General features: G+C 46.0%; 1 protein-coding gene across 1 annotated transcript in view; it reads left to right on the top strand.

Moving 5' to 3' along the window:
* Nucleotides 1–4,189: 4,189 nt before the first annotated feature.
* syne3 (spectrin repeat containing, nuclear envelope family member 3) overlaps nt 4,190–26,149 on the top strand; it is a gene marked incomplete at its 5' end in the record, with an annotated part of 67,229 nt that continues 45,269 nt past the window's right edge. Inside the window, 6 exons of the mRNA XM_083633214.1 lie at nt 4,190–4,333; nt 7,878–8,050; nt 12,318–12,456; nt 16,093–16,263; nt 19,283–19,438; nt 20,749–21,108. Coding sequence (XP_083489340.1) covers nt 4,190–4,333; nt 7,878–8,050; nt 12,318–12,456; nt 16,093–16,263; nt 19,283–19,438; nt 20,749–21,108 — 1,143 coding nt within the window. The remainder of the gene's footprint in view (nt 4,334–7,877; nt 8,051–12,317; nt 12,457–16,092; nt 16,264–19,282; nt 19,439–20,748; nt 21,109–26,149) is intronic.

Raw genomic sequence — 26,149 nt, 5'->3', positions numbered from 1 at the left:
GCCCCTTTGTGCTCTGCACTGCCAAGACTCCTCCCATGCATTTTTACTGTCCACCGTTGACTCGGTCTGTCTTGTTCTTCCAAAGTTTTTTTTTGTCCCAGGCAGCCCCCTCTCCTCAGGCACATTCTATTTGCTGCAGAATGGCATACCTGTCTTTATGGCAGAGGGCTCTGGATTAACTCGAATATCGTGGGAGTTTGAGAGACCTACCCCCCCCCCCCCTTTATGGTTTTGACATTGTGCATAAGATAGGGGACACCAGAGGAAATGAATGTAATGCTGCAAAAGCAACAAACACAAGCACCACAGAAGAGAAAAGCAATATACTGCCTGTTCCAAAAGTAGGTAGACATTTTTATATATACTCGCTGTATTATGTTATTATTATTGAATATTTGAGTTTCCAGCTCCACGTATAAATTGAAGGTTGAATGATTGTGCAAACAGCGATATAGGATGAGAAACTACACAGCTTTATTTTTCATTATGATTATTAAAACGTTGCATTCCTACTTTTGAAACAGCCAGTATACACACAGATCTATCATGTTAGCTGAGGTCACTGTTGGCATCAACAAACGCAGTGTCTAAATAAAAGATCATTAGTCATTTTTCCTATTCCTATTTTAAGCCTTATAAATACTTCAAGAAAACACATTAAAAGAGTCAAGCAGGTATCCTAGTATGATATCTACACTGCATGAGAGGTCTATCCCAGACTGACATACTGGAATCTCATTAATGCCACATACAGTAACACCCGCAAGTCCCCGCCCACACAGACAGTGTCTGTCTCACTTCACCACGCCACTATTCAGTAGCGAGGTGAGACCCTGAAAGCCTGATAATGATGGGTTGTGTTATTGTTGTATTTAGGTCTGTGGAAGTCAGTGGAGAACAGAACTGGATCCAGTCAGTGGCAGTGCTGCCTGGCTGGGAATAGTGGAAACAATGAGAATGCTCCAAGGTGCAGTTGTTCTGAGACAGCTTAGAGGAGTATGGTCATATTAGCCATGGCACCAGTGATTCCCAAAGTGTGGGCCGCGGCCCACTGGTGGGCCGTGGAGGTACTGCAGGTGGACTGCGACTGCGAGTGGTCTGCCAAAACTCCAGAAACTCCATTTCATAAGAAGAAAAGTGCTCCAGAACAAAGTAGCGTGCCGCGGAAGCAACACGGACCTTTTCTGGACGGGCACACGACAGAGCAGAAGTGACAGAACAGGCGACCAGTTAGCAGCAGGCTATCCAGGCTGAAAAGAGAGCAAACAGCGGAGTGATGAAATGAACAATTAAATGGCTCAGCTATCGAGCACAAACAATGGACGCGTTTCGTCAGCTGTTAATGAGCTGTTAACAAGTAGCTAACGTTACGTGATGTACATTATGAGAATTACAAGCTAGTCAGTGTGATACTGGGCTGGGCGGTCCTCAGAGATGCAGTCAATATTCCAACTAGCTAAATGTTACTGGAATAAATCTGGGCTCGCTTGAGCTAGCAAACGTAATTATTGTCTCGCTCTCGTCCTTTCTGATGAATAATTTATGTTGCAGAGGAAAAAACAAATATGTGCACAATCACATCCAGGAGATGTAAAAACTTAGTGGAGGTGGAGGTGGAGGTGGAGGTGGAGGTGGAGGTGGAGGTGCTGAACAAAAGAGTCACTAGAAAGGAAAGTCCACACACTGGAGGCTCCAATCAGTGTTTTTTGTGTGCAACGTCTCGACCCACCAGGATCTTTGTCAAGCAATGAGTCAGAGAAGCAAAGTGACATAAGCATCATCTCACATGCTCTCTGACAGCTAGTTTACATCGCAGGTATGGACAGGTGCATGCTGGTCTGTTATCATTTCATTACAATTAGGTAAAAAATATGCTGCAAATAACTTTTTTATGTTTATAATTCATTTGGGCTATCAGGTATAGTGTCTATCACTGTGGCTGCAATAGAGATGTTTTAGAATTTTGTTTGTTTGTTGTTTTCTTTTTGTTTGTTTGTTGTTGTTGTTTCTCAAAGTGAAAACCAAGTTGTGAGGTGACATAAGAATCATTTCTCTAGGCTTTACAATTATGAAATCATTTAGGTTACTACAATAATTAGGTGTACTTTTGATTTTGATAATTAGTAATGAAAATTCTGCAATATTCCCTGTTTTACAGTTGATTCAAATTCAAATTTGAATAATTAATGAATTATTACCAAATAACCTGATTCTGTCCCCCCCCCCCCCCCCCTTTGCGGAAATCATAAGACCCTAATTCAGCCAGAGAGGAGAAACCACAGAACTTGAATGGATAGAATGCTCCTTCCACTGTTTGCTACCCCAGGAAGATTAGAGGTGCAGTCATGTCCTTCTAATGGGGATCCTTTAATAAACTAAACTAAACTATGCTACTTTGGCCAGTACATCATAAAGTGGCGTGCTGTAGGCTTAGGCTGTATGGATTTTGTAAGGGTTAGTTGCTATGACGACAATGCAAGTCTGGGTATTAAGGCTATGAAGTGTGTCACACTTGCTTGAGAACTGTGCAGATATGCCTGCCTGTTGCACGACTGCTTGGCAAACTGTCACAACTAAACTGAAAGCCTACACAGTTCAGCGTTATCAAAGATTTTTCTTCTCTTGCTAGCTCTTCTAGTCAACATTAGCTAACCTAGAAATACTGTGTGCTTGTGTGCTTCGCATGCACATTTCTAGGTCACGTGCTTATTTCTAGCGTGCTCATTTCTAGCACACTCTGCGCGCGCCGCAATTGAGCAATTGTGGAGCGCGGAACCCCTCCGCCTTATTAAAGTAGTGAGATTAGCAAACCTAGCTGGTTATGGTTCGGTAAGGGGTTAGGGTTCGGTAAGGGGTTAGGGTTCGGTAAGGGGTTAGGGTTCGGTAAGGGGTTAGGGTTCGGTAAGGGCTAAGACCAAAACACACAGGGAGCTAAACGTCATTTGACGCCCCTGTAGCGCACTGCAATCATCAGATCTGAAATGTATACACCACAGAATGACAGAACCATCAGTATTTTGGGGAAAAGGCCACTAATTTATATGTAATTAGGCACAATTGACAGATAAAAAAAAAAAAAAGTTGTTATACTGTAGTTTTGAGCCCCTGTCATTCAGAGGCTGTTGGATCATCCTACCTGTCTGCCGTGCAGAGGGGGAGAAAAAAAAGCAGCACTGTGGGAGAAAATGATGCACACATTCTGTCCAAACTTTCACCAATCTAATCTCATCATGACATCCATGGATAGGCTATATTTTTCTAGCCGATGCGTTTAGAACACTTCCCACTTTGATCAGATATAATGTAGCATATTTACATGCTTGCTGTATTTAAACTGCCGTGAGATTTGTTTGAGGAGCGTAGCGAGACAGATGGGGATGAAAGTGGGCAGAGAGAGGGGGAGGGAGGGGAGCTCAGAGCGCTTTGGTCGCTGCTGGAACCTCATTTGACGCTCCAAAATCGAAACCGGTTCAGAGTACAAGCGTCAAGGCAGTTTGACGCGCGTCAGTTCAGAACGCTCTAAGTTGGTGCGTGTTCGGCCGTTTAAAACAATGGGTGGACTTCAAAACGCGAGCGTCTGACGCTCCCAGTGCGTTTGGGGTTTTAGGGTTAAACCAATCAGTGAAAATCAGCCAGAAAAGTGATAGCCTCAAAACCACCCTGATCATGGGAAGTGACATTCCATTTAGCTCCACATATCTTTCTGGACTGGCCGCTCTCAGCCATTTCCTGGAATTAGAATGTACCTCCTGGGCCAATCAGGGACTGCATCTTAGTTGATGACGTGACCGGGCAAAACATTTGGCATTTCCTGAAGCAACGACCGCCCGGTAACGTTAACATTGGTCGAGTAAACACAGTCGTAGTATTGCAGAAATACACTCAATAGCAACAATTAAACAAGAACAAGAGTATGCACTAGCAGAGTTTGTCAGCGGAAAGGACCTTTTCTCTGACTCTCTCCCGCGTGGATTTGGATTCAATTTGACAACACTGATTGGCTGAAGGAGTTGTCCGTCCAGGCAAGTGCTCCCGCCCTCTGAAACTGCTGTGGACGGCTGGAAGTCCAGACTGATACGTCGAGCCAAACAGAATGTGAGGTCATGTGATCAGGATGGTTTTGACCAGGCTAGAGAAGTGCTGCTGGGTTAGAATCATGATCTGTCCTCTGTCAGGTCTGGGACTCATCATGACGCAGCAGGAGCAGCAGGAGTTCAGGGACAGCCTGGAGGCGGCCCTGTCCTGGATGCAGGCCGTCCAGGAGAGGCTGAGGGCCAACGACAACACCCAGGGGCCCCGCCACGCCCTGGAGGCCCGCCTCCGGGAGACAGAGGTGAGAGACCCTACACACGTTTAACCCTTGACCTTTGACCTGCAGTGACACTGCTGCACCCTGTCATGAGACTCTGTAGTGGAGACAGCTGCTTCTAATCTTGCCACTGAGCAGGGTGTCTCTAGATCTGTAAAAAGTTAAAAAAGAAGTAGTAAATGTCTCAATTTGTTTCACTATGTTATGCAGGTCTATTTTTTATTTTGTTTCATTTTGATCTACGTTTTGATCTATGTTGAACCAAAAAATGTTAATGGCACCAATCGTTTTGGTTCAATTTCCTTAAGCTGTATTGCATTAGTTCATTCACGGTTTTTACTTATGGTAACCCTAACCCTCTTAGATTGAAAATCTATACAATGACAAACATGTTGGACATCATGCCCCTATGATTATTTTATATAATCCTGCACATATCAAATCACTTATCATAGGCTCGCCTGCCGCGGGTCCGTACTCATTGACATAGCGTTTCATAACATTCAATGGCCATGTTCAATCACAAATGGCCCGTTTTGCCGCCTTTTTGTTTCTTTATCTTTGTTAAATTTATAATTTAAAAAGATCTTAAAAAGCATTCAATTTGTCTGTGTGAAACTTGCAGATACACTATTTAGGAAACCACAGTTTAAAGTAATGACATTGGGCGATATGGATTCTCAATTGGGAACTATTTTTCCTTTTTTAAACAGATGTGGAAAAGGCTTGTGTATAAGATCAGTTGAAACTTTAATTATCCCCATTGGGAAATATAGTTATGGCAACAGCAAATACTAAGAGTAATAGAACAAAAAGGAAATAGAATATTAACAAAAGTGTAGCAAATGGGGCAAACTGTGGCCATCTGTTCATACTACAGTGACATCACAGTTGGGCAAACAGTTGCTCGAGTGACATCACTAATGACATCACAAATCGTGACTTGACACCGAGCCCACAGACAGACACCGCCCACTTAGCCAATTTTAACTAAGAAAGAAGATACAAGTATTATATATTATTATATAATTTGACAATGATATATTCATGATTGAAAATGTTACATGTAGCATGCTTCATCTGTCTCACACACCATCTAAAATAACATCACACCTCCTGCACTGTGTTCACCATCACTCACACCTCCTGCACTGTGTTCAACATCACTCACACCTCCTGCCCTGTGTTCACCATCACTCACACCTCCTGCACTGTGTTCAACATCACTCACACCTCCTGCACTGTGTTCACCATCACTCACACCTCCTGCACTGTGTTCACCATCACTCACACCTCCTGCCCTGTGTTCACCATCACTCACACCTCCTGCCCTGTGTTCACCATCACTCACACCTCCTGCCCTGTGTTCACCATCACTCACACCTCCTGCCCTGTGTTCAACATCACTCACACCTCCTGCACTGTGTTCACCATCACTCACACCTCCTGCACTGTGTTCACCATCACTCACACCTCCTGCCCTGTGTTCACCATCACTCACACCTCCTGCCCTGTGTTCAACATCACTCACACCTCCTGCCCTGTGTTCAACATCACTCACACCTCCTGCCCTGTGTTCACCATCACTCACACCTCCTGCCCTGTGTTCAACATCACTCACACCTCCTGCACTGTGTTCACCATCACTCACACCTCCTGCACTGTGTTCAACATCACTCACACCTCCTGCACTGTGTTCACCATCACTCACACCTCCTGCCCTGTGTTCACCATCACTCACACCTCCTGCCCTGTGTTCAACATCACTCACACCTCCTGCCCTGTGTTCAACATCACTCACACCTCCTGCCCTGTGTTCACCATCACTCACACCTCCTGCCCTGTGTTCACCATCACTCACACCTCCTGCACTGTGTTCAACATCACTCACACCTCCTGCCCTGTGTTCACCATCACTCACACCTCCTGCACTGTGTTCACCATCACTCACACCTCCTGCCCTGTGTTCACCATCACTCACACCTCCTGCCCTGTGTTCACCATCACTCACACCTCCTGCCCTGTGTTCACCATCACTCACACCTCCTGCCCTGTGTTCAACATCACTCACACCTCCTGCACTGTGTTCACCATCACTCACACCTCCTGCCCTGTGTTCACCATCACTCACACCTCCTGCCCTGTGTTCACCATCACTCACACCTCCTGCCCTGTGTTCACCATCACTCACACCTCCTGCCCTGTGTTCAACATCACTCACACCTCCTGCACTGTGTTCACCATCACTCACACCTCCTGCACTGTGTTCAACATCACTCACACCTCCTGCCCTGTGTTCACCATCACTCACACCTCCTGCACTGTGTTCACCATCACTCACACCTCCTGCCCTGTGTTCAACATCACTCACACCTCCTGCCCTGTGTTCAACATCACTCACACCTCCTGCCCTGTGTTCACCATCACTCACACCTCCTGCCCTGTGTTCAACATCACTCACACCTCCTGCACTGTGTTCACCATCACTCACACCTCCTGCACTGTGTTCACCATCACTCACACCTCCTGCCCTGTGTTCAACATCACTCACACCTCCTGCCCTGTGTTCACCATCACTCACACCTCCTGCCCTGTGTTCACCATCACTCACACCTCCTGCACTGTGTTCAACATCACTCACACCTCCTGCCCTGTGTTCACCATCACTCACACCTCCTGCACTGTGTTCACCATCACTCACACCTCCTGCCCTGTGTTCACCATCACTCACACCTCCTGCCCTGTGTTCACCATCACTCACACCTCCTGCCCTGTGTTCACCATCACTCACACCTCCTGCCCTGTGTTCAACATCACTCACACCTCCTGCACTGTGTTCACCATCACTCACACCTCCTGCCCTGTGTTCACCATCACTCACACCTCCTGCCCTGTGTTCACCATCACTCACACCTCCTGCCCTGTGTTCACCATCACTCACACCTCCTGCCCTGTGTTCAACATCACTCACACCTCCTGCACTGTGTTCACCATCACTCACACCTCCTGCACTGTGTTCAACATCACTCACACCTCCTGCCCTGTGTTCAACATCACTCACACCTCCTGCCCTGTGTTCACCATCACTCACACCTCCTGCCCTGTGTTCACCATCACTCACACCTCCTGCACTGTGTTCACCATCACTCACACCTCCTGCCCTGTGTTCACCATCACTCACACCTCCTGCACTGTGTTCACCATCACTCACACCTCCTGCCCTGTGTTCACCATCACTCACACCTCCTGCCCTGTGTTCACCATCACTCACACCTCCTGCCCTGTGTTCACCATCACTCACACCTCCTGCCCTGTGTTCAACATCACTCACACCTCCTGCACTGTGTTCACCATCACTCACACCTCCTGCACTGTGTTCAACATCACTCACACCTCCTGCCCTGTGTTCAACATCACTCACACCTCCTGCCCTGTGTTCACCATCACTCACACCTCCTGCCCTGTGTTCACCATCACTCACACCTCCTGCACTGTGTTCACCATCACTCACACCTCCTGCCCTGTGTTCACCATCACTCACACCTCCTGCCCTGTGTTCATTGTATAGAAAATCCATGAGTCGGAGCACGAGGGCCGTGTGAAGATGGACATGGTGCTGGTTGCAGCAGAGGTCCTTCTGCAGAGCGCAGATGAAGAGCTAAAGAACCACACCCACGCTGAACTCAAAGACCTGAAAACGCTATGGGAGGAGACCTGCACCTACATCATCCACTGTCACAGGTGCCATTATTTTCCAGATTTGATTAGATTTTTTATCCCATTTTTATCCCCCATTAGTGCTCATTTTAATTTATTTAGCCTGGTTTTAGCCTGGCTGTTTACACCAGACATGCTCTGTTTTGCTTCGTGCCGGTCACATCTTGTGCTGACTTCCTGCCTGGCTTCACACAATCACTCACGGCTGGTGCAGAAAATAGACCAGACGCGGGAACTGTTGCTGCAGGTCGCGAGCTGCCGGCGCGCCGTGGTCGGTCTCCATGGTCTCACCTGGTAACAAGGGTGCTGAAATGGCTTTGCTTCCAGATGCGCCACAGCGCTTCAGCGTCTGGTGTATTTGCATCATTAGCTAACATCAGCTAGCTTAGCATCAACTTGAATTCCCTGATGGTTTCTATTTCACTTTTGAAAAAGGAGGGAGACACGCACATCCAAAACCCAAAGTTGGGGCAGGTGCTGAGCTGAACTAAAACAGTGAGACAAAAAGAATAAAAACTACTCGCACACCGCAGAGCTCCTTTTCTCCAGATTTATTGTTGTAACGCGTTTCGAGCTACATGGTTCTGATGAAGAGCCTTGTAGCTCGAAACATGCTCTTCATCTGGTCTGATGAAGAGCATGTAGCTCGAAATGCGTTACAACAATAAATCTGGAGAAAAGGAGCTCTGCGGTGTGCGAGTAGTTTTTATTCTTTTTGTCTCACTGTTCTATTTCACTTTTAACATGAAATATACGTATATATATATATGTACAACTTAAAACTAGTTGAAGCAACAGAACTAGCTATCTAACTACCTTCTAAGTTGCAGCCCGTTCACACCATACGCCGAAGCAACGCTCAACCTACGCTGAAGCCACAAGTTTCATTTCGGCGTCCTTGTTAACAGGTGAAGCCGTTCACACCAGCCACGTGTGTGCCTTGCTCAAGGCACGCTGAAGCGATCGTTCAGGATTCAGTCCTATTTTCCAAGCGTGAAGCGTGAAGCTCCCAGGCATGAAGTCAATGGGAGTTGTGGGCGGGTTCAAGGCACGCCGAGCGAGACGCTGAGGAAAAGAGAAGGCTTCTTGTGTGTCAGCTCAGCTTGAGCGTTGAGCCTGCCTCAAGCTTCAGCTCTGCTTATGTTAGGCTCCAGGTGTGAACAAAGGCTTAGAAGCAATGACTCTGAACTCCCAAGCTTAGCCAAGCTGCCATGGCGCCGAAATATGGCATCTGTTTTTCATTATTATTATTATTTTATTATTATTATTATTTTTGCATGTTTTTTAGCAGGTTGTTCTTATCTGGAGTAAACCCCAGTACAGGGAGAACATGTAAACTCCACACAGAAAGGCCCTTTTTGACGAGCCCACCTGGGCAGTAGGCACTGAGGACATGGGAATGGGGACACACCCTCAGCGCCCACAGCATCCCAGGTGGAAATCGAACCGAGGACCTTATTGCTGTGAGGCACTACCACTGTGCCACCGTGTCCCCATATGGCAACTGTTATGATGACAACACAAGATTGACTTATTGTCATTGCAACATTGACCAATTCTGATTTGAGCGGTTTAAGATGTATGGTCCAGAATAGGGTTGAAATTCTGCAATTACATGCACCCCTCTCTAACATCACACTGACTAGAACACATCAGATCTGTGTCACATGTGAAGGAAGAAATCAGAATGATGACACTTTTAGCTGATCCCCAGTCCAACTTGCAACACGTCGTGTTGTTATATAGTATGACTTGCAGGCCTGGTCCAAACTGGGCTTGAAATACTAAAGAGGAAGTTAAAAAGAGGAACGTCACTTGAAAATGAAGGCTGTTTCTATGGGCTGTCACTGTTCCTTGTCATTCAAGGCTGTGGTGTTTTTTCCCTATAGGCTACATGAAGTCACTGGTGCGGTCTGTTGCTCTTTGCTTGATTAACTTAATTACTAACTAAATGAATCAACTTAGTACACCCCTTTAAAGGCTTTGTGCCTTGCGCCGTAATTAGGCTAATTAGTTAATGATGTGATGTTATCAGTGATGATGTCGTCATCGGCGATGATGTCAAAAGTGATGTCATAAGTGCGTGCACACACCAGAGTCCTGCGCGGGTCTGATTTTCAAGACCCAGTTCCGCCCGGCCCCGCGACGTGCAGTACCGACCCCGCTCCGCGAACCCGCACATATGATCAATCAGTACCGCAACCCACCCCGCCCCGCAGACATGAGACCCGCGCTCCGATCCGGAACCGCATATATATAATAACCGTTAATCTGCATTTGTAGTGAACCTAACGAAACTGCCACCGTTTCACACGGGAGGCGAACAGCAGTCTTTCTGGCCGAGACTCGTCAGCTGATGTACGTTAATTCGCTTTTAGCAGCTGCTAGCTCACTAACCAGCTGGATAGCTCTGCTATCAGACACACAGACAGTTACAGCAAGCAAAGTGACTTACCAGCTATTTCCAATATGTCCGGTATAATCCATACTGCCTTTATGATTGCTGTTGGAGGAACGTAAATCCACGTTGGGATGAGACCTCTCCACTTTCACCTATCCATCCATGACATGTTGTTGCCTGTTACTATGAAAACAGCCGTCAAACAGTATGTTTGACTGTAGTGGATGGCGGCTAACGTTAGCCTACTATATTATCTGTCCGACTCATATTGTCTCCAATCAATCACCTTCACTCCGCAGCTGAGTTTTGAATGTTTTGTGCAGTCCATATAGCGTCACACATTGCACAGTATGCGCATACTTGAAACGATGCCGGTTATGTAAACAAAGCGAAAAACGTGCGTCAGAAACTTTTCTCCTCTTCGAGTCAGACCAGCTGCCAGACACACCCCCTGCCAGACACACCCCCTGCCAGACACACCCCCTGCCAGACACACCTCCTGCCTCAGTCTGAGTGCAACAGAAAAACATACATGGCTGATACGTTGTCGTTGTTCCACCTGCCCCCCATCCGCATTAGTTAATTTTTACCCGCCGCCCGACCCACCAATTTACAGAAGTGTATTTTTTACCCGCCCCCCGCATTCCCGGCGGGGCCCCGCGGAACCCCGACCCGGTGCAGGACTCTGGCACACACACACACACACACACACACACACACACACACACACACACACACACACTGATGATGTCATCAGTGATATCATAATGGGGCATACAGACACACACAAGGAGGCATTGTGACATCACTGATGCAATAACATTTAGGGGCCCTTTACATGAGGACAGTTTCTGGAAGAAACAACACAATAGCGTTTCCTTCACACCTTTTCCTTCACACCTTCTCCCTGTTTACATGAGCGCTGTTGAATTTTTAAAACGCAGTAATGTACATGCCAGGTCGCTAGGTGGCAGTGTGATCACCTTATTCTTTGCCCACACAAGGACGCTTCTGCATGACGTAATTTCGTAATCGTCTTTCCTGTTTTAAACAGTAGAGTCAGTAGAGTCCGCCTTCCGCAGTCATTTAGACTTGCCAAAAAGCTTTTTTCAAGCAAAAAAAAACCCCCAAACTGTTTTAAAGTTTTAATATTTGTCGGGTGAGAATGTAACATATATGTGACCAGTTTATCAGAATAACGCCTATTGGAAATCTTTAACGAGCAGCGAGGACCGGGAGCACTGAGTGTGCTATCTGTCAAACCCTACTGTAGGCTACTGGCAGTGAGAAAACACTGTCGACGTGCTTTTGTAACTAACGTTAAATGCCGACCGGGTACAGCCATCGGCTCCTCGCAGCAGTAACGTTATGAACATGTAACTGAAGTTGGCCGCAGTGTAGCTTAATTCTGAATGTTGCCAAACTTCATTCATACTGACGTTTTATTTTGAAAATGGTTGCCAACTCGCGCACGGCTATGGCGTAATCGCGTGTGTCGCGTGTGCAGGCACGTCAGAGTTTCTGAAATGTGCCGTCTCAAAGCGATTACATGGAGCCCTCAGCGGGAAGCGTATCAAAGAATTTCACTCTGGAGGGTGGTTTTAAAATGTGTCGCTTCCTATGCCCAAATTCACCGTCGCCGTCTAAAAGGGAGGCACTAACGATACAATAATTCCCCGTCACCATAGGAAACCGTCCTCGTGTAAAGTGACCCTTAGTGCGCAACACACACACGCACGTGCGCCAATACGGCAGGTGAGGCCGAGCTATGGGCGAAGATGCCTAGTTGAGTACAATTTGCATCCTCAATGTGAACCCAGTTTAAACATGTCTGCACAGACTTACACTCATCCTCATGTCCCGCCCCTCTCTCATGTCCCCTCTCCCCAGTCGCATCGAGTGGGTGTGGCTGCACTGGAGTGAGTACCTGAAGGCCTACGAGGAGTTTGAGCTGTGGCTGACTCGGCAGCAGCGCAGCCTGGATGCCCGCCTGGAGCTGCAGCTGGGGGTGAAGGAGAAGCTGTGGCAGGTGGGTGTCCCCTGTCCAGTCAGTGACACAAGTCAGCAAAGGTTTCAGTGGCTGCGTCTCCAACGGAAGTCAGAAGCAGTGTTTTTGTTTCAAGCTATCTTTAAAAGAGTCTGGATTGGGGAAAAGACTCAATTGAGTGAGTTAGTGAGTGACAAACTTTATTGTCATTCAGAAGTGCACGCTAAACGAAATTCCGTTGCATAAGACTCAGCACAGGGTTAAAATAGGCACAGACTAGGATTAAAAATATGGGGGTTAAAGTGCATGTAAAATATTGTAATATACTAAAAGCAGCAAAAAAATAAGATAAACTGCAGAGATGGACGCTGGGAGAATTGTAAAGTGCAGTAGTGGAAAAAGACCTGAGGATATTATAAAGTGCAGTGAGTTCGGTTGTGCAAAAGTGCTTATTTTAAGTTCAGCAGTCTGATGGCTTGGGGGAAGAAACTGTTGCAGAATCTGGTGGTCCTGCACCGACCGGATGCTGCAGAACCTCCTCCCAGATGGCAGCAGGGAGAACAGTCCGTGGTGGAGGTGTGAGGTGCAGAACCTCCTCCCAGATGCCAGCAGGGAGAACAGTCCGTGGTGGGGGTGTGAGGTGCAGAACCTCCTCCCAGATGGCAGCAGGGAGAACAGTCCGTGGTGGAGGTGTGAGGTGCAGAACCTCCTCCCAGATGGCAGCAGGGAGAACAGTCCGTGGTGGGGGTGTGAGGAGTCACTGATCGGGACATGCAGCGCTGAGGTGCGATGTCCTGAGGCACCTCAGAAGGCAGCATTTTTTTTAAATATTCAAGATGTTGCCTGAACAGGTTTGAGACACAGCCAGAGTCTCCTGTGAACTTCTTTATTCTACGTGCATTGGTCAGTTTTCAGAGAAGTGGCAAAGGAACACTTGGAAGCTTATGTTTTTATACACTGATCACAACAAGTGTAATAGTTCATCCCACATACTCAATTAGCAAAGTCAAAACATGGTATAGTTTATCCTTCAGTCCTACGCTCTGTTTGGTGACTTCATCTCCCCTGGTGTGAGACAAACACTTTTCTAATTGAAAGAAAAACACTAATATATTAAAAAATACACTAATCCAGGGGTGCCCAAACTTTTTTGCCTTGTGAGCTACTTTTAAAAAGACCAGCTCGACATGATCTACCAACCCCCCCCCCCCCCCCCCAAAAAACAACAACAACAACAACAACAAAAACAAAAACAAAACAAAAAAAACTCTGAAAATACATTAATTATTTTTTACCTTACTGGACCCTCCACAGGACAATAGATTTCAATAGATCTCAGGATGTTTTGTGTAAAAATCTTGTTTTTATTTTATAAAACACAAGGTAAGCTTATTCTTTTTTTAACTGTCTCTCTTAAAGTCACTAGCAATCCTGTATAAATTTAGAGATGTATTGAATTATAAGGCCTTGCATATCATTTATTGTTCACTCATTTTACCTTACATGTCTTATTGTGTAGAACTCTGGGGATCAACCTTTAAAACAACTCTAAATTCAATAGTTGTTCTACAAAAACGAGCCATACGTATCATTAATAAAAAGGATTACTATGCTCACACAAATCCACTGTTTCTAAATTCCCATGTTATGAAATTTAATGACTTGTTCTATTATAAGATAATGCAAATAATGTTTAAAGCAAAATCAAAGTCACTCCCATTCTCTGTGCAAAAGTTATTTTCAATACGGGACAGCAAGTACGATCTAAGAGGTGTGTGCAAGTTTAATGTGCAAAAAGCTAAAAAAGAGATTAAAAGGAGATGTGTTTCCATTGTTGGGGTGAAAGTTTGGAATGATGCACATATAAATTTGAAGATGTGTAATTCGCTTTTGGTTTTCAAAAAAATGGTTTCTGAAGCTATTTTTGAAGGTTATAAGTGTGAATAAATTTTCTGATGCTGTTTAAAAAAATATATATATATATATATTTTCTGTGTTGTAAACATTGACTGTTGCAAATTTACTTTTCTGTTTTTTATTTTATGTTGGAGGAAAGCTTAATTGAGTAGAAATTAGGTCAGGCTTAACTCATTCAGGGCCAATGACGTCTTTGACGTGTTATCAGGAATAGCCCAGAGGGCCAATGACGTGTTTGACGTGTTTTTGTTTGTATTACTGCAGGGCGTAGTTTAAACACTTCCCCAGCCTGTCACATGGTATCAGGTCCCTATCATCTAAGACAACACGTGAACAAACACATACCGCAGCTGTTGTTTTGAAATTGAGCAGGAGGAATATCAGAAAACGGATAAGGAGCTTGCCTTGTGCAGACAGGAGAAACGCCATTGAAACGCCCCTCGCGCGCTGCAGGAGCTGGTCGCTTTCCTGTGTGCCAGCCGGAGAAAACCGGAGAAAGTTCCAGAGATGCGTTTGATCATCGGAGGAATGAGGAAATGATCGATCAGCAGTGATCAGAGGGCGGTGAGGACGTGTTGAATAGCCGAGGGGAAAACGGGAACGATAGCAGGGAGGATATGACAGGGAGACATGGACGAGCAGCACACGAACAGCTAGGCAGGCAGAAGCGGCATTCACAGCAGCCCGCTGTCCGTTCTCAAGAGCTTCATGAAATCGCTGGGCTGCGTGCCCTCCAGTGTTGCTCCTGGCCAATCCCGGCGCCACAGGGCGTGGTTATTGCTTATCCTATGTGGGGTTAGAAATCACGCAACGAAGGGGGATCGTGTGTGTGTGTGTGTGTGTGTGTGTGTGTGTGTGTGTGTGTGTGTGTGTGTCTGTCTGTCTGTCTGTCTGTCTGTCTGTCTGTCGGTGTGTCTGTCTGTCTGTCTGTCTGTCTGTGTGTCTGTCTGCACACTCACTCACACTGCTGTATTGTTGAATGTAAAAAAAAAAGCACTTCATGTGTATATATATATATATATATATATTTTTTTTTTTTTCCATTTGTGTCATAACGAATAGTATTTACATGTCTGATGTCAATACAGTTCAAAATAAAAGAATTGAGAGCGAGTTCTGCTTGAGAATGTGCCCTTTTACAAAAATTGCCTTTTCTCCTGTTTATTTTCTCAGGGAGACCTATTGGGGGAAAACAGGGTGTATATAAATGGCTATAAGTAGAGTACAGAACATGCTAAAAGCTCACTTTTTTTTTCCTGGTGAACCCAGAGACGTACATCTTCATTTTGAGGTATTGCAAATCACTCTGGTGCTAATAGATAATTTACTGTGGGTCTTGAAAGATGACCAACAATTATGAAAATCTTTGGCCTGTGCTAAATATTGGCAGTCCTAAACTGGCCCTGAATGAGTTAATATAAGCATTTTGCTTCTGCCTGAGCCTGTTCAGTCTCTGGTTGATTTGATTTTGTTTATACTGTGATTTTGTTATTTATGATGACTGAATAAAATTACATTAAATAAAATCATATTTTCAATGTCTTTTACATTAAATTGACCCATTTAAAAGTGCCACATGTGTTAACACGTAGTTTTATCCTTGTCCCTGTGGAGGGCAGTATACACCTAGTAGCGTATACACTGCCGGAAACTTGATAGAAGAATGTCCGATTTTATGAATGGCACGCGATCTACCAGCATGGCCTTTGCGATCGATGTATTGGCCAGCCCTGCACTAATATATTATTTTATATTCTCCAGGTGGACCAGCAGAGGGTGGTGGTGAGCGACATCCATGGCCAGGCCACGCTGCTGGAGAGGCTGCTGGACGAGGCGGCTGCCCTGTACAACCGCACCCAGGACCCCAGTGTGGAGCCCGAGGCCCAGGAGAGGTTGCAGCACGCCTACAACGAGGTCCGCAACAGGGCCGAGGTGAGGGCATCAAGGACAGCACAATGTCTGTAACGAGGTCCGCAACAGGGCCGAGGTGAGGGCATCAAAGACAGCACAATGTCTGTAACGAGGTCCGCAACAGGGCCGAGGTGAGGGCATCAAAGACAGCACAATGTCTGTAACGAGGTCCGCAACAGGGCCGAGGTGAGGGCATCAAGGACAGCACAATGTCTGTAACGAGGTCCACAACAGGGCCGAGGTGAGGGCATCAAGGACAGCACAATGTCTGTAACGAGGTCCACAACAGGGCCGAGGTGAGGGCATCAAAGACAGCACAATGTCTGTAACGAGGTCTGTGACAGGGCCGAGGTGAGGGCATCAAAGACAGCACAATGTCTGTAACGAGGTCCACAACAGGGCCGAGGTGAGGGCATCAAGGACAGCACAATGTCTGTAACGAGGTCCACAACAGGGCCGAGGTGAGGGCATCAAGGACAGCACAATGTCTGTAACGAGGTCCACGACAGGGCCGAGGTGAGGGCATCAAGGACAGCACAATGTCTGTAACGAGGTCCGCAACAGGGCCGAGGTGAGGGCATCAAGGACAGCACAATGTCTGTAACGAGGTCCACAACAGGGCCGAGGTGAGGGCATCAAGGACAGCACAATGTCTGTAACGAGGTCTGCAACAGGGCCGAGGTGAGGGCATCAAGGACAGCACAATGTCTGTAACGAGGTCCGCAACAGGGCCGAGGTGAGGGCATCAAGGACAGCACAATGTCTGTAACGAGGTCCACAACAGGGCCGAGGTGAGGGCATCAAAGACAGCACAATGTCTGTAACGAGGTCTGTGACAGGGCCGAGGTGAGGGCATCAAGGACAGCACAATGTCTGTAACGAGGTCCACAACAGGGCCGAGGTGAGGGCATCAAGGACAGCACAATGTCTGTAACGAGGTCTGCAACAGGGCCGAGGTGAGGGCATCAAAGACAGCACAATGTCTGTAACGAGGTCCACAACAGGGCCGAGGTGAGGGCATCAAGGACAGCACAATGTCTGTAACGAGGTCTGCAACAGGGCCGAGGTGAGGGCATCAAGGACAGCACAATGTCTGTAACGAGGTCTGCAACAGGGCCGAGGTGAGGGCATCAAGGACAGCACAATGTCTGTAACGAGGTCCACAACAGGGCCGAGGTGAGGGCATCAAAGACAGCACAATGTCTGTAACGAGGTCTGTGACAGGGCCGAGGTGAGGGCATCAAAGACAGCACAATGTCTGTAACGAGGTCTGCAACAGGGCCGAGGTGAGGGCATCAAGGACAGCACAATGTCTGTAACGAGGTCCCCGACAGGGCCGAGGTGAGGGCATCAAAGACAGCACAATGTCTGTAACGAGGTCTGCAACAGGGCCGAGGTGAGGGCATCAAGGACAGCACAATGTCTGTAACGAGGTCCCCGACAGGGCCGAGGTGAGGGCATCAAAGACAGCACAATGTCTGTAACGAGGTCCACAACAGGGCCGAGGTGAGGGCATCAAGGACAGCGCAATGTCTGTAACGAGGTCCACAACAGGGCCGAGGTGAGGGCATCAAGGACAGCACAATGTCTGTAACGAGGTCCACAACAGGGTCGAGGTGAGGGCATCAAGGACATCACAATGTCTGTAACGAGGTCCACAACAGGGCCGAGGTGAGGGCATCAAGGACAGCACAATGTCTGTAACGAGGTCCACAACAGGGTCGAGGTGAGGGCATCAAGGACAGCGCAATGTCTGTAACGAGGTCCACAACAGGGCCGAGGTGAGGGCATCAAGGACAGCACAATGTCTGTAACGAGGTCCACAACAGGGCCGAGGTGAGGGCATCAAAGACAGCACAATGTCTGTAACGAGGTCTGCAACAGGGCCGAGGTGAGGGCATCAAGGACAGCACAATGTCTGTAACGAGGTCCACAACAGGGCCGAGGTGAGGGCATCAAGGACAGCACAATGTCTGGTTTTATGGGTCCACAACAGGGTCGAGGTGAGGGCATCAAGGACAGCACAATGTCTGGTTTTATGGGTCCACAACAGGGCCGAGGTGAGGGCATCAAGGACAGCACAATGTCTGTAACGAGGTCCACAACAGGGCCGAGGTGAGGGCATCAAGGACAGCACAATGTCTGGTTTTATGGGTCCACAACAGGGTCGAGGTGAGGGCATCAAGGACAGCACAATGTCTGGTTTTATGGGTCCACAACAGGGTCGAGGTGAGGGCATCAAGGACAGCACAATGTCTGGTTTTATGGGTCCACAACAGGGCCGAGGTGAGGGCATCAAGGACAGCACAATGTCTGTAATGAGGTCTGCAACAGGGCCGAGGTGAGGGCATCAAGGACAGCACAATGTCTGGTTTTATGGGCCAATTTGTATTGCACCTTTCAACTAAGTTTGAACACATAGAAGATACGGTCAAAGGTCCTGCTAACTTAGTTGTTTCGGGGGGACCAACAGTGAAAGTGAAAGTAAAGTGTTTGCTTTAGTTTTCATCTTCTTCTTTCCTTTTAAATCGTTTGTAATGTGCTCTGACAGCTCTGTTAAACTGTTTGATGCACCATGTTACCTATAGGAGTTAATGCTTCCCTATGAACGTGTGTGTGTGCGTCCACTCCACCTGGAGTGTGGCTTCAAGCTCGCATGAGCAGCAGGCTCAACACGGCTAAAGAAGGAATAGTCCATTCATCTGTAGAGCACGGGGGATTGAAAATGATTTTTTTAAATGTTTTTGGCATTTTTTACGCAAAATCGGAATGTTACAAATAATGTCCCCTGGAAGCGCCTCCTACTCCTGTGAATTGGCTCCCAGTCTGTTTTCGATCTTGGCCTCTTCTCTAGTCGTTCTTATTCAGTAGTCTGTCATTCTTGTTTTCAACGGACTCTCAGGAGTCTCATACTTGAAGTAACAGACGTCATCAAAGAGTTTTACTAGAGAATTCACATTCAGGGGATAGTGTCAACTACCCAAATGTTGACTTTGTGATGCCTTCTCTAACATGTTGTGTGTGTCCTACGCTGTGCTAGGAGCGTCTGTTGCTGCTTCAGAAGATCGCTGAGGAGCACCAGATGTACCAAGGCTGCGTTCAGAGGTTCCAGTCCTGGCTGCTGACCAAGACAAAGGAGCTGACTGATCTGGTGGAGAGAGAGGACACAGCCGAGAACAGACTCAAAGCCTTACAAGTGAGACTAACTCTCAGTGGAAAATCCACTAGTGTTGCCAGTATTTCACAGTGCCTTAGTCATAGGCTCAAAAGCTGTCAAAAGCTGTAGGAACAGTAGATAAAGCAGTTTGAATAGAGTAATCTCCATTGTACAACATGCACTTAGCATAGGTTTTTGGACATCCGCAGAAAACAGTAATAGGATACATGAAGCGTCTTTGAAAAGCGTTGGAACACAAAATAATGAAAAATAATATGTATACGAATATAACAAAAAAGAAGAAGTAAGCACAGGTTCTGTCTGATCCCACTGTACATTTGTGGCAACATAAAGACCTAATTAATTATCGTTATGAATGTGATTGCAGATCTCTAGTTGATCGGGTGCCTTTGTTTCTTCAATGGAGAATACAGTAACATAAGGCTAAGCAGCTTGCTGGCTAACGTTAGCAACTAAACCGTTAGCAAACATACAAAAGCAGACTACATACATACATGTAGAAGCACTGCTTATACAACAATGTACTTTATTATCAAATGCTTCAGTATCTGCTGCATTACCATTTTAAAAATATTTAACTATTACTATATTTATCGCTTTATTGCGGCAGTCCATGTAAGCTAATAGCCACACATCCAGAACTAGGTTTCCCCATCCTGTCATTTTATCGAAACTGCATGTGAAGAGGGCTATAAGCCCCAGAGGCAAATGACCTTGAGTAGGTTATAAGCCCCAGAGGCTAATGACCTTGAATAGGTTATAAGCCCCAGAGGCTAATGACCTTGAATAGGTTATAAGCCCCAGAGGCTAATGACCTTGAATAGGTTATAAGCCCCAGAGGCTAATGATCTTGAGTAGACTTTAAGCCCCATGACCTTGAATAGGTTATAAGCCCCAGAGCCTAATGACCTTGAGTACAATGAGTAGGCTATAAGCCCCAGAGGCTAATGACCTTGAGTAGGCTATAAACCCCAGAGGCTAATGACCTTGAGTAGGCTATAAGCCTCCCCATAAGCAAATGTTCAAGTATCCCATGCAGGTAAAATGCTAGAAAATTTGACAGTGTCTTGTCCCACACTGTGCCACAGCAACACTAAAATAACGTGCATTAATAAGGGAATCGAAGCAGACTTTAAAAAGTAATGCAAAAGTTACTTTCGCTATTAACTAATTACTTTCATTATGCAGTAATTTGTAAAGTAATACAATTACTTAGTAACTGTAACTAATTACTAATTTCCAATAACTTGCCCAAACACTGAATGTAAGCTAGCATGCTGAAATGATTTATTCCTCCCCCCCCCCCCCCCCCCCCTCACTGCTGTCAGGCCCTAGACGACAGCGTCGCCAGTGAGGAGAGAACCCTGCAGCACATTGAGGGCGTGGCGGAGGCGGTGAGGGCCAACAGCTCCCCCGGTGGAGCGGAGGTGGTGGTAGAGGAGGCGGAGGAGCTGAGGCTGGGCTGGCAGAGGCTGCGGCAGGGCCTGTGTGAAGCCGGGGAGGGCCTGCGCATCAGCCTGGACTCCCACAGCCAGTACCTGACGCGGTGCCACCGCCTGGGGGACGACATCGGCCGCCTCACCCTGCTGCTCCAGGGGCTGGACCGTGAGCTGGAGGAGGGCCGCGACGCTGCGGACCGGGCCGACCGCACCGAGGAGCAGATGGTGGGCCAATGGAGGAAATACACGGTGAGCATCTAGAAAAAAGATATGATCATATACCGGGGGCCTGGAAATGTCTGGTATCAATATTGTGATATCATTTACATTCCGATTTCTGTTAAAATTCCACTTTGTGCAATTTATTAAAGGAAAAATCCACTCTTTTAAAGCCCCTATGTGTAGAACATTGGTTCCCAAACTGTGGTGGTCCGCCCGAGAATTTGAAGTAGAACTTCAGTTCTACTTCCTCACTCACTTCCAAGTCCCAAATCCGATATTCCATGAGACTGATGTCATACAGCCAGGGAGCATACACAGACAGCCACTCTAATTGCGAGGCTAATAATTAGCTAGCTAGCGGTCGTATACTGATGATGTCACTAGTAGGAGATGACAGTAAACACTACCGCAAGGCACTGTGGGTATTATGGTGACACAGGTTGGCTTAGGAGGTGCCGTTTGCGAGGCTAGCAGGCTAGCTAGCTACCGTTTGTTTTCTCAGAGGCGGAGGATTTCGGGGATGCGGCTCTAGCTGTGGTATACGCTAAATATACCACAGCTGTGAACCAATCAGATTGCTTGTTGTGAGAGAGCCATTTTTGCCGATATATCGTGCATCCCTATTATAGATGAAATTGTGCTCAATAGAGGCAAAGTGACCGCCTACTTCCTCCTTCAGTACTGTACCAGAGATTTTCATCTGCCATTTATTTTCCCATACACATTTCGTAAAATGCGTATAGAAATTGTTTTACTGGTTCAAACCAAATGGTACAGATACAGTATATTTAGAAACAGGAGAGAACACATAACATTTCACTGGGACCAAAACTTTAAAAATGCGGGTTTAAAGAAAATATTCTTTCGATGTTGTTTTTTTAAGTTTTGGTCGGAGTGAAATGTTCTATGGTCTCTCCCAATTATAGCGTTAGCTGAACCGTTTGGTTCGACCAAGTAAAACTATTTTATAAGCATTTAACTAAATGTCTATGGGAAAATAAATGGCGGATGAAAATCTCTGGTACAGTGCTGAAGCAGGAATTGACGTTCCACTTTGCCTCTCTATCCACCTTATTTTTGGCGGCCATTTTTGCCTGATCTGCTGATGGGTGCTTCTTCCGGTGTGATCCTCCCAGCCTTGTTGCTGACAGCTTGACACCCGTCTGGGCGAACGGAGCAAATCACTAATCAGGTCCAGCTTGGCAAAAATCTCGTCGATAAATATCCCTTTAAGAGCGCAGTGCATTCATGGGTAATCGCCTGCTGTGGCTAATATTAACCATTTCAAGTAACACTGTTTCCATACGGATCACCGGCGTTAGTTTGTTGTTTATAACGTGGCTATATTCATAACGTTTTCTATCTCGGATACGTTATTTCGAATCGCACATAGGTTACGCCAAACCCCACATAGGTTACTCCTCGAATCCCACATAAGTTACGCTAAAACGCACATACTTTACGCCTCGAATCGCACATAGGTTACGCTAAAACCACCACCGCAAAGCGTGTGGGTTTCAGGACGAAACAGACTCGAGCCACTAACGTCATCTTAAGAGCACAATATTCCTGGAATGCAAGTTTACCTAAACAGTTACATGTCCTCTGCATTCTACATAAAATTAAGATATTACGGGTTGTTTTATTTTGTATGTTACATACTTATTGACCAAGTTATGTTCAATTCAGCCAGGGTACAAGAGACTGAGTGTAGGTGGCCATCTTTTCAAATCAAGTAGAATACATTAGGAAATGGCAAGCTGCAGCAATAGTCACGTTAAACCGGACCTTGTACGCACAATTATTTTTTACAGTGGGGCATTAAAAAATAAGGTGGATAGACTTTCTGAGTGTTTTCTTATAGACTAATTGACTAGTCAAAAAAAAGACTAGTCGACACAGAAATGAGTCGCTCCCTAAAATATACCTCCCTAGGGGTTTCAACTTGTTGCTTCCAGTCAAACGTGGTCATATGGGCATACAAAAAAAACTCGTAACGGACAAGCCCGTCTTTTATTGTCACACAAACACCACAATACATGCATGCGGCCACAACACACTCATGCTGACGGTGGCCGGTGAAAAGTGTCCTCTGCATTTAACCCATCCAGGCATGTCCTTTCCTCCGAGGGGCAGGCCAGGAGCAGTGGTCGCTTTCTCGTACAGCGCCCGGGGACCAACTTCGGACGTTGTCGTCACTGGTCGGATGACGATGACGATCTGATCTAAATATCTGATCTGAAATACAGTAGCCAACTGGTTTGTGAACATGGGGACACGTCTTGTGGCATCATAGCATTCTAGTCTATTGACCAACAGGCATTGTCTTTGCTTGTTTGTAATCCTTTTGCTGTTCCACTCCAATATCCAACAGAACTCCATTTGTCTTTCCCCCTTCACTCCCCCTCTCTTTCTCATACTTGCCGTACCGCAGGGATGATCTATTTTTTTACCCAGAATTCTCTGCACTTCCTGGTTCCTACGTGTAAAAGTCAATGGGATTTTTTTATGGGAATTTCGGTAAAATGCATGAAATGAGGTCTGTGGTTAACAAAAGTTTATGAAACAGCTAACCTTGTGTTGGGCAAGACAATTTTCACAAATGAGGACCACTTTGATGACTTTTGAAGCGTTTTCTGAAAATCGAGTTAAAAAAAAACGCATTTACCCTTTGAAAATCATAAAACGTTTTGTTAACCACAGACCTTATTTCAGGCAAAATCCCCATACAGAAATCCCATTGACTTTTACAGGAACCGGAAGTGCTAACATCCAAGTCTTCTTCTTATTAAAACCCCATCTATTCTTTCTCTGTGGTTGCATGCTTCCCCCCCATTTTTCATGCCTTTATTTTCCAAAAATGGACACCTCACCTACAACTCTCCCACCGTCCGCTCCCCTCCTCTCCTAAATATCAGTCCTCGTATAGCTGAACTTCACTTGCCTCGACATGACTCCTAACTGAATTTATATTCTCCATCTCATTATCATTTTCAACCAATCGCACAGCCCTGACACACTCAAACAGATACACATGGCCTGCACTGCAGCACAGCCCGGAGCCTAGTTACGTATCATCAGTGGATTGACTGAATGCCTGAGAGAGGTGTGGTAGAGCCACAGTCGGATCATTCTTTTCTCTCTGGGTACCTTACACTGTCACATACACAACATGCATACCGCACGTTGTCTGGCAAGTCACCACTGGCTATAGATTGATAAGCTGTCTCCTCCACCCGCATAACTTTGTGGAAAAACCTGGGATAAGCTGTGCCTCCATAGCCTTGTGGATCTCTATGAAGCAGTCATCCCTTAAAATAACCTTACTTTCATTCCATTATACAAATTCACCCCTAAATTCATGCAAAGTCCCCTGAATTAATTATGCGAGTGGTTTATGGAGGAGATCCCATTGAAACCTCCTTAATCTTGACTAATTACTTTCTAATTTAATGAACAATTTAGAGAGACTTTTCATTCATTTCCACTTACTAACCTTGTAAACCATTCCCAAAAGGCATGAAAAATCACTTAATTACTAGTCCCTAGTAATTAGAAACCATGATATTAATCTTACTTTTTTGGGATCAAATGAAGGGATTTGGTTTGGTAGTCATCAGAGTTGCAGTATGCGATAGATGGGGCAAATCACCAGCAGGCTGTTATGAGAGAATGCAATGGCAAAGTCCCTGTGGACTTTTGGCGGCTGCCTCCGTCGGGCGTGACTGGAACTTGGAATGAGGTGGTGCGTCGGGCGTGACTGGAACCTGGAATGAGGTGGTGCACTCATCTGTCATAGTGTGACAAGACTTGACTGGCAGAAGGTCTTGTCACCGTTGACATGCCAACGGGGAATAAACAACTTTTGTTTCTCCATATTTCCGCTGTAATGGCATTTCGTGGGAAATATTTTCAATGCAGAATACACTCAAATGGTAATGCCACAAAATACGATTACAAGATGTGCACTCCTCTGAAGCCCCTAACCCAGGGTTCCCCAAATAGTGGCCCGCGGGGCGCATGGGGCCTGTGAGCGCCCCCTGTGTGGCCCGCGCTGGAATTGCAAAAAAATAAAATAAAAATAAATTACAGTGCACCTGAATGCAACATGCAAGATATGCGCTGCTCTCCGTATTGACCTGGCTGTGAGCCCCTCCCCCTTAAATAATTAACTTGTTGGTTTTGGATTTATTTAGCTGCAAGACTGCATTTTTGTTCATGTGACCCTCAACACAGGCTTTGAGAATCCCGGGCCACTTACTGATACTTATGCTTAAATTAACCCACTCATATTCTGGTTTATTTAAAAAAAAAACATTTCGGCTAGTGGAAATTCTAATTGGCTGGTAACTTTCAAATCTAGCAGCCATATTGGCAGGTGGTCAAAAAAGTTAATTTCAAGCCCTGCAGGGAGAGCAGGTGGTGACATAGGAGTGAGTGAGAAAAGGACCGAATATTGGTGGTTAAGACTGAATAATGACATCACAACTGTTCATTTAAAATGAGTTATTCCTCTAAATCTGGCTTCAAATGCCCCAAATCTTTCGCCGGAACATGTTGCCATTCGGCAATGCCATGAATGCTATTCTGTGAATACAATATTTGTCCAAAGAGTTTGTCTTCTCAGTTATTTATTTTGCCTCTACTTTGCTCCTCATTTGTTTTACGTTAATGTGTTACTGTTATTACTTTGAACAAACCTTTGGGTTAGTTAGTCACTCCAGTGTTTCCCACACATACTGTAGGTGTTCGTTGGGTGGGCTAACCAGGTATATTAACAGCTGACAAAGTATATTTGGCGACCCCATTTTAGATGTTTTTTTAATTCATCCGAGAGAACGATGCCATCGATTAACTATTGGACAATCTCCCCTTTCCGTACCTGTTGGTTCTGCTATTGCGAGAAGGTTCTAGTACCAACAAAAACTACGGTTTAGTTTTCTCAACATTTCTCAATGTATAGTACATTTAAGTTAACACGTTCACTGCCGTTGACGAGTCAACTCGTCAAGCAGAAACCAACGGTTGACTGCCAATGACGAGTCAACTCGTCAAAAAAAAAAAAAAA

Source organism: Poromitra crassiceps (assembly GCF_964638095.1).
Source record: "Poromitra crassiceps genome assembly, chromosome: 3".
Taxonomy (NCBI): domain Eukaryota; kingdom Metazoa; phylum Chordata; class Actinopteri; order Beryciformes; family Melamphaidae; genus Poromitra; species Poromitra crassiceps.
The sequence above is the reverse complement of the archived record's forward strand: the minus strand, read 5'-3'. Positions and strand labels throughout refer to the sequence as shown.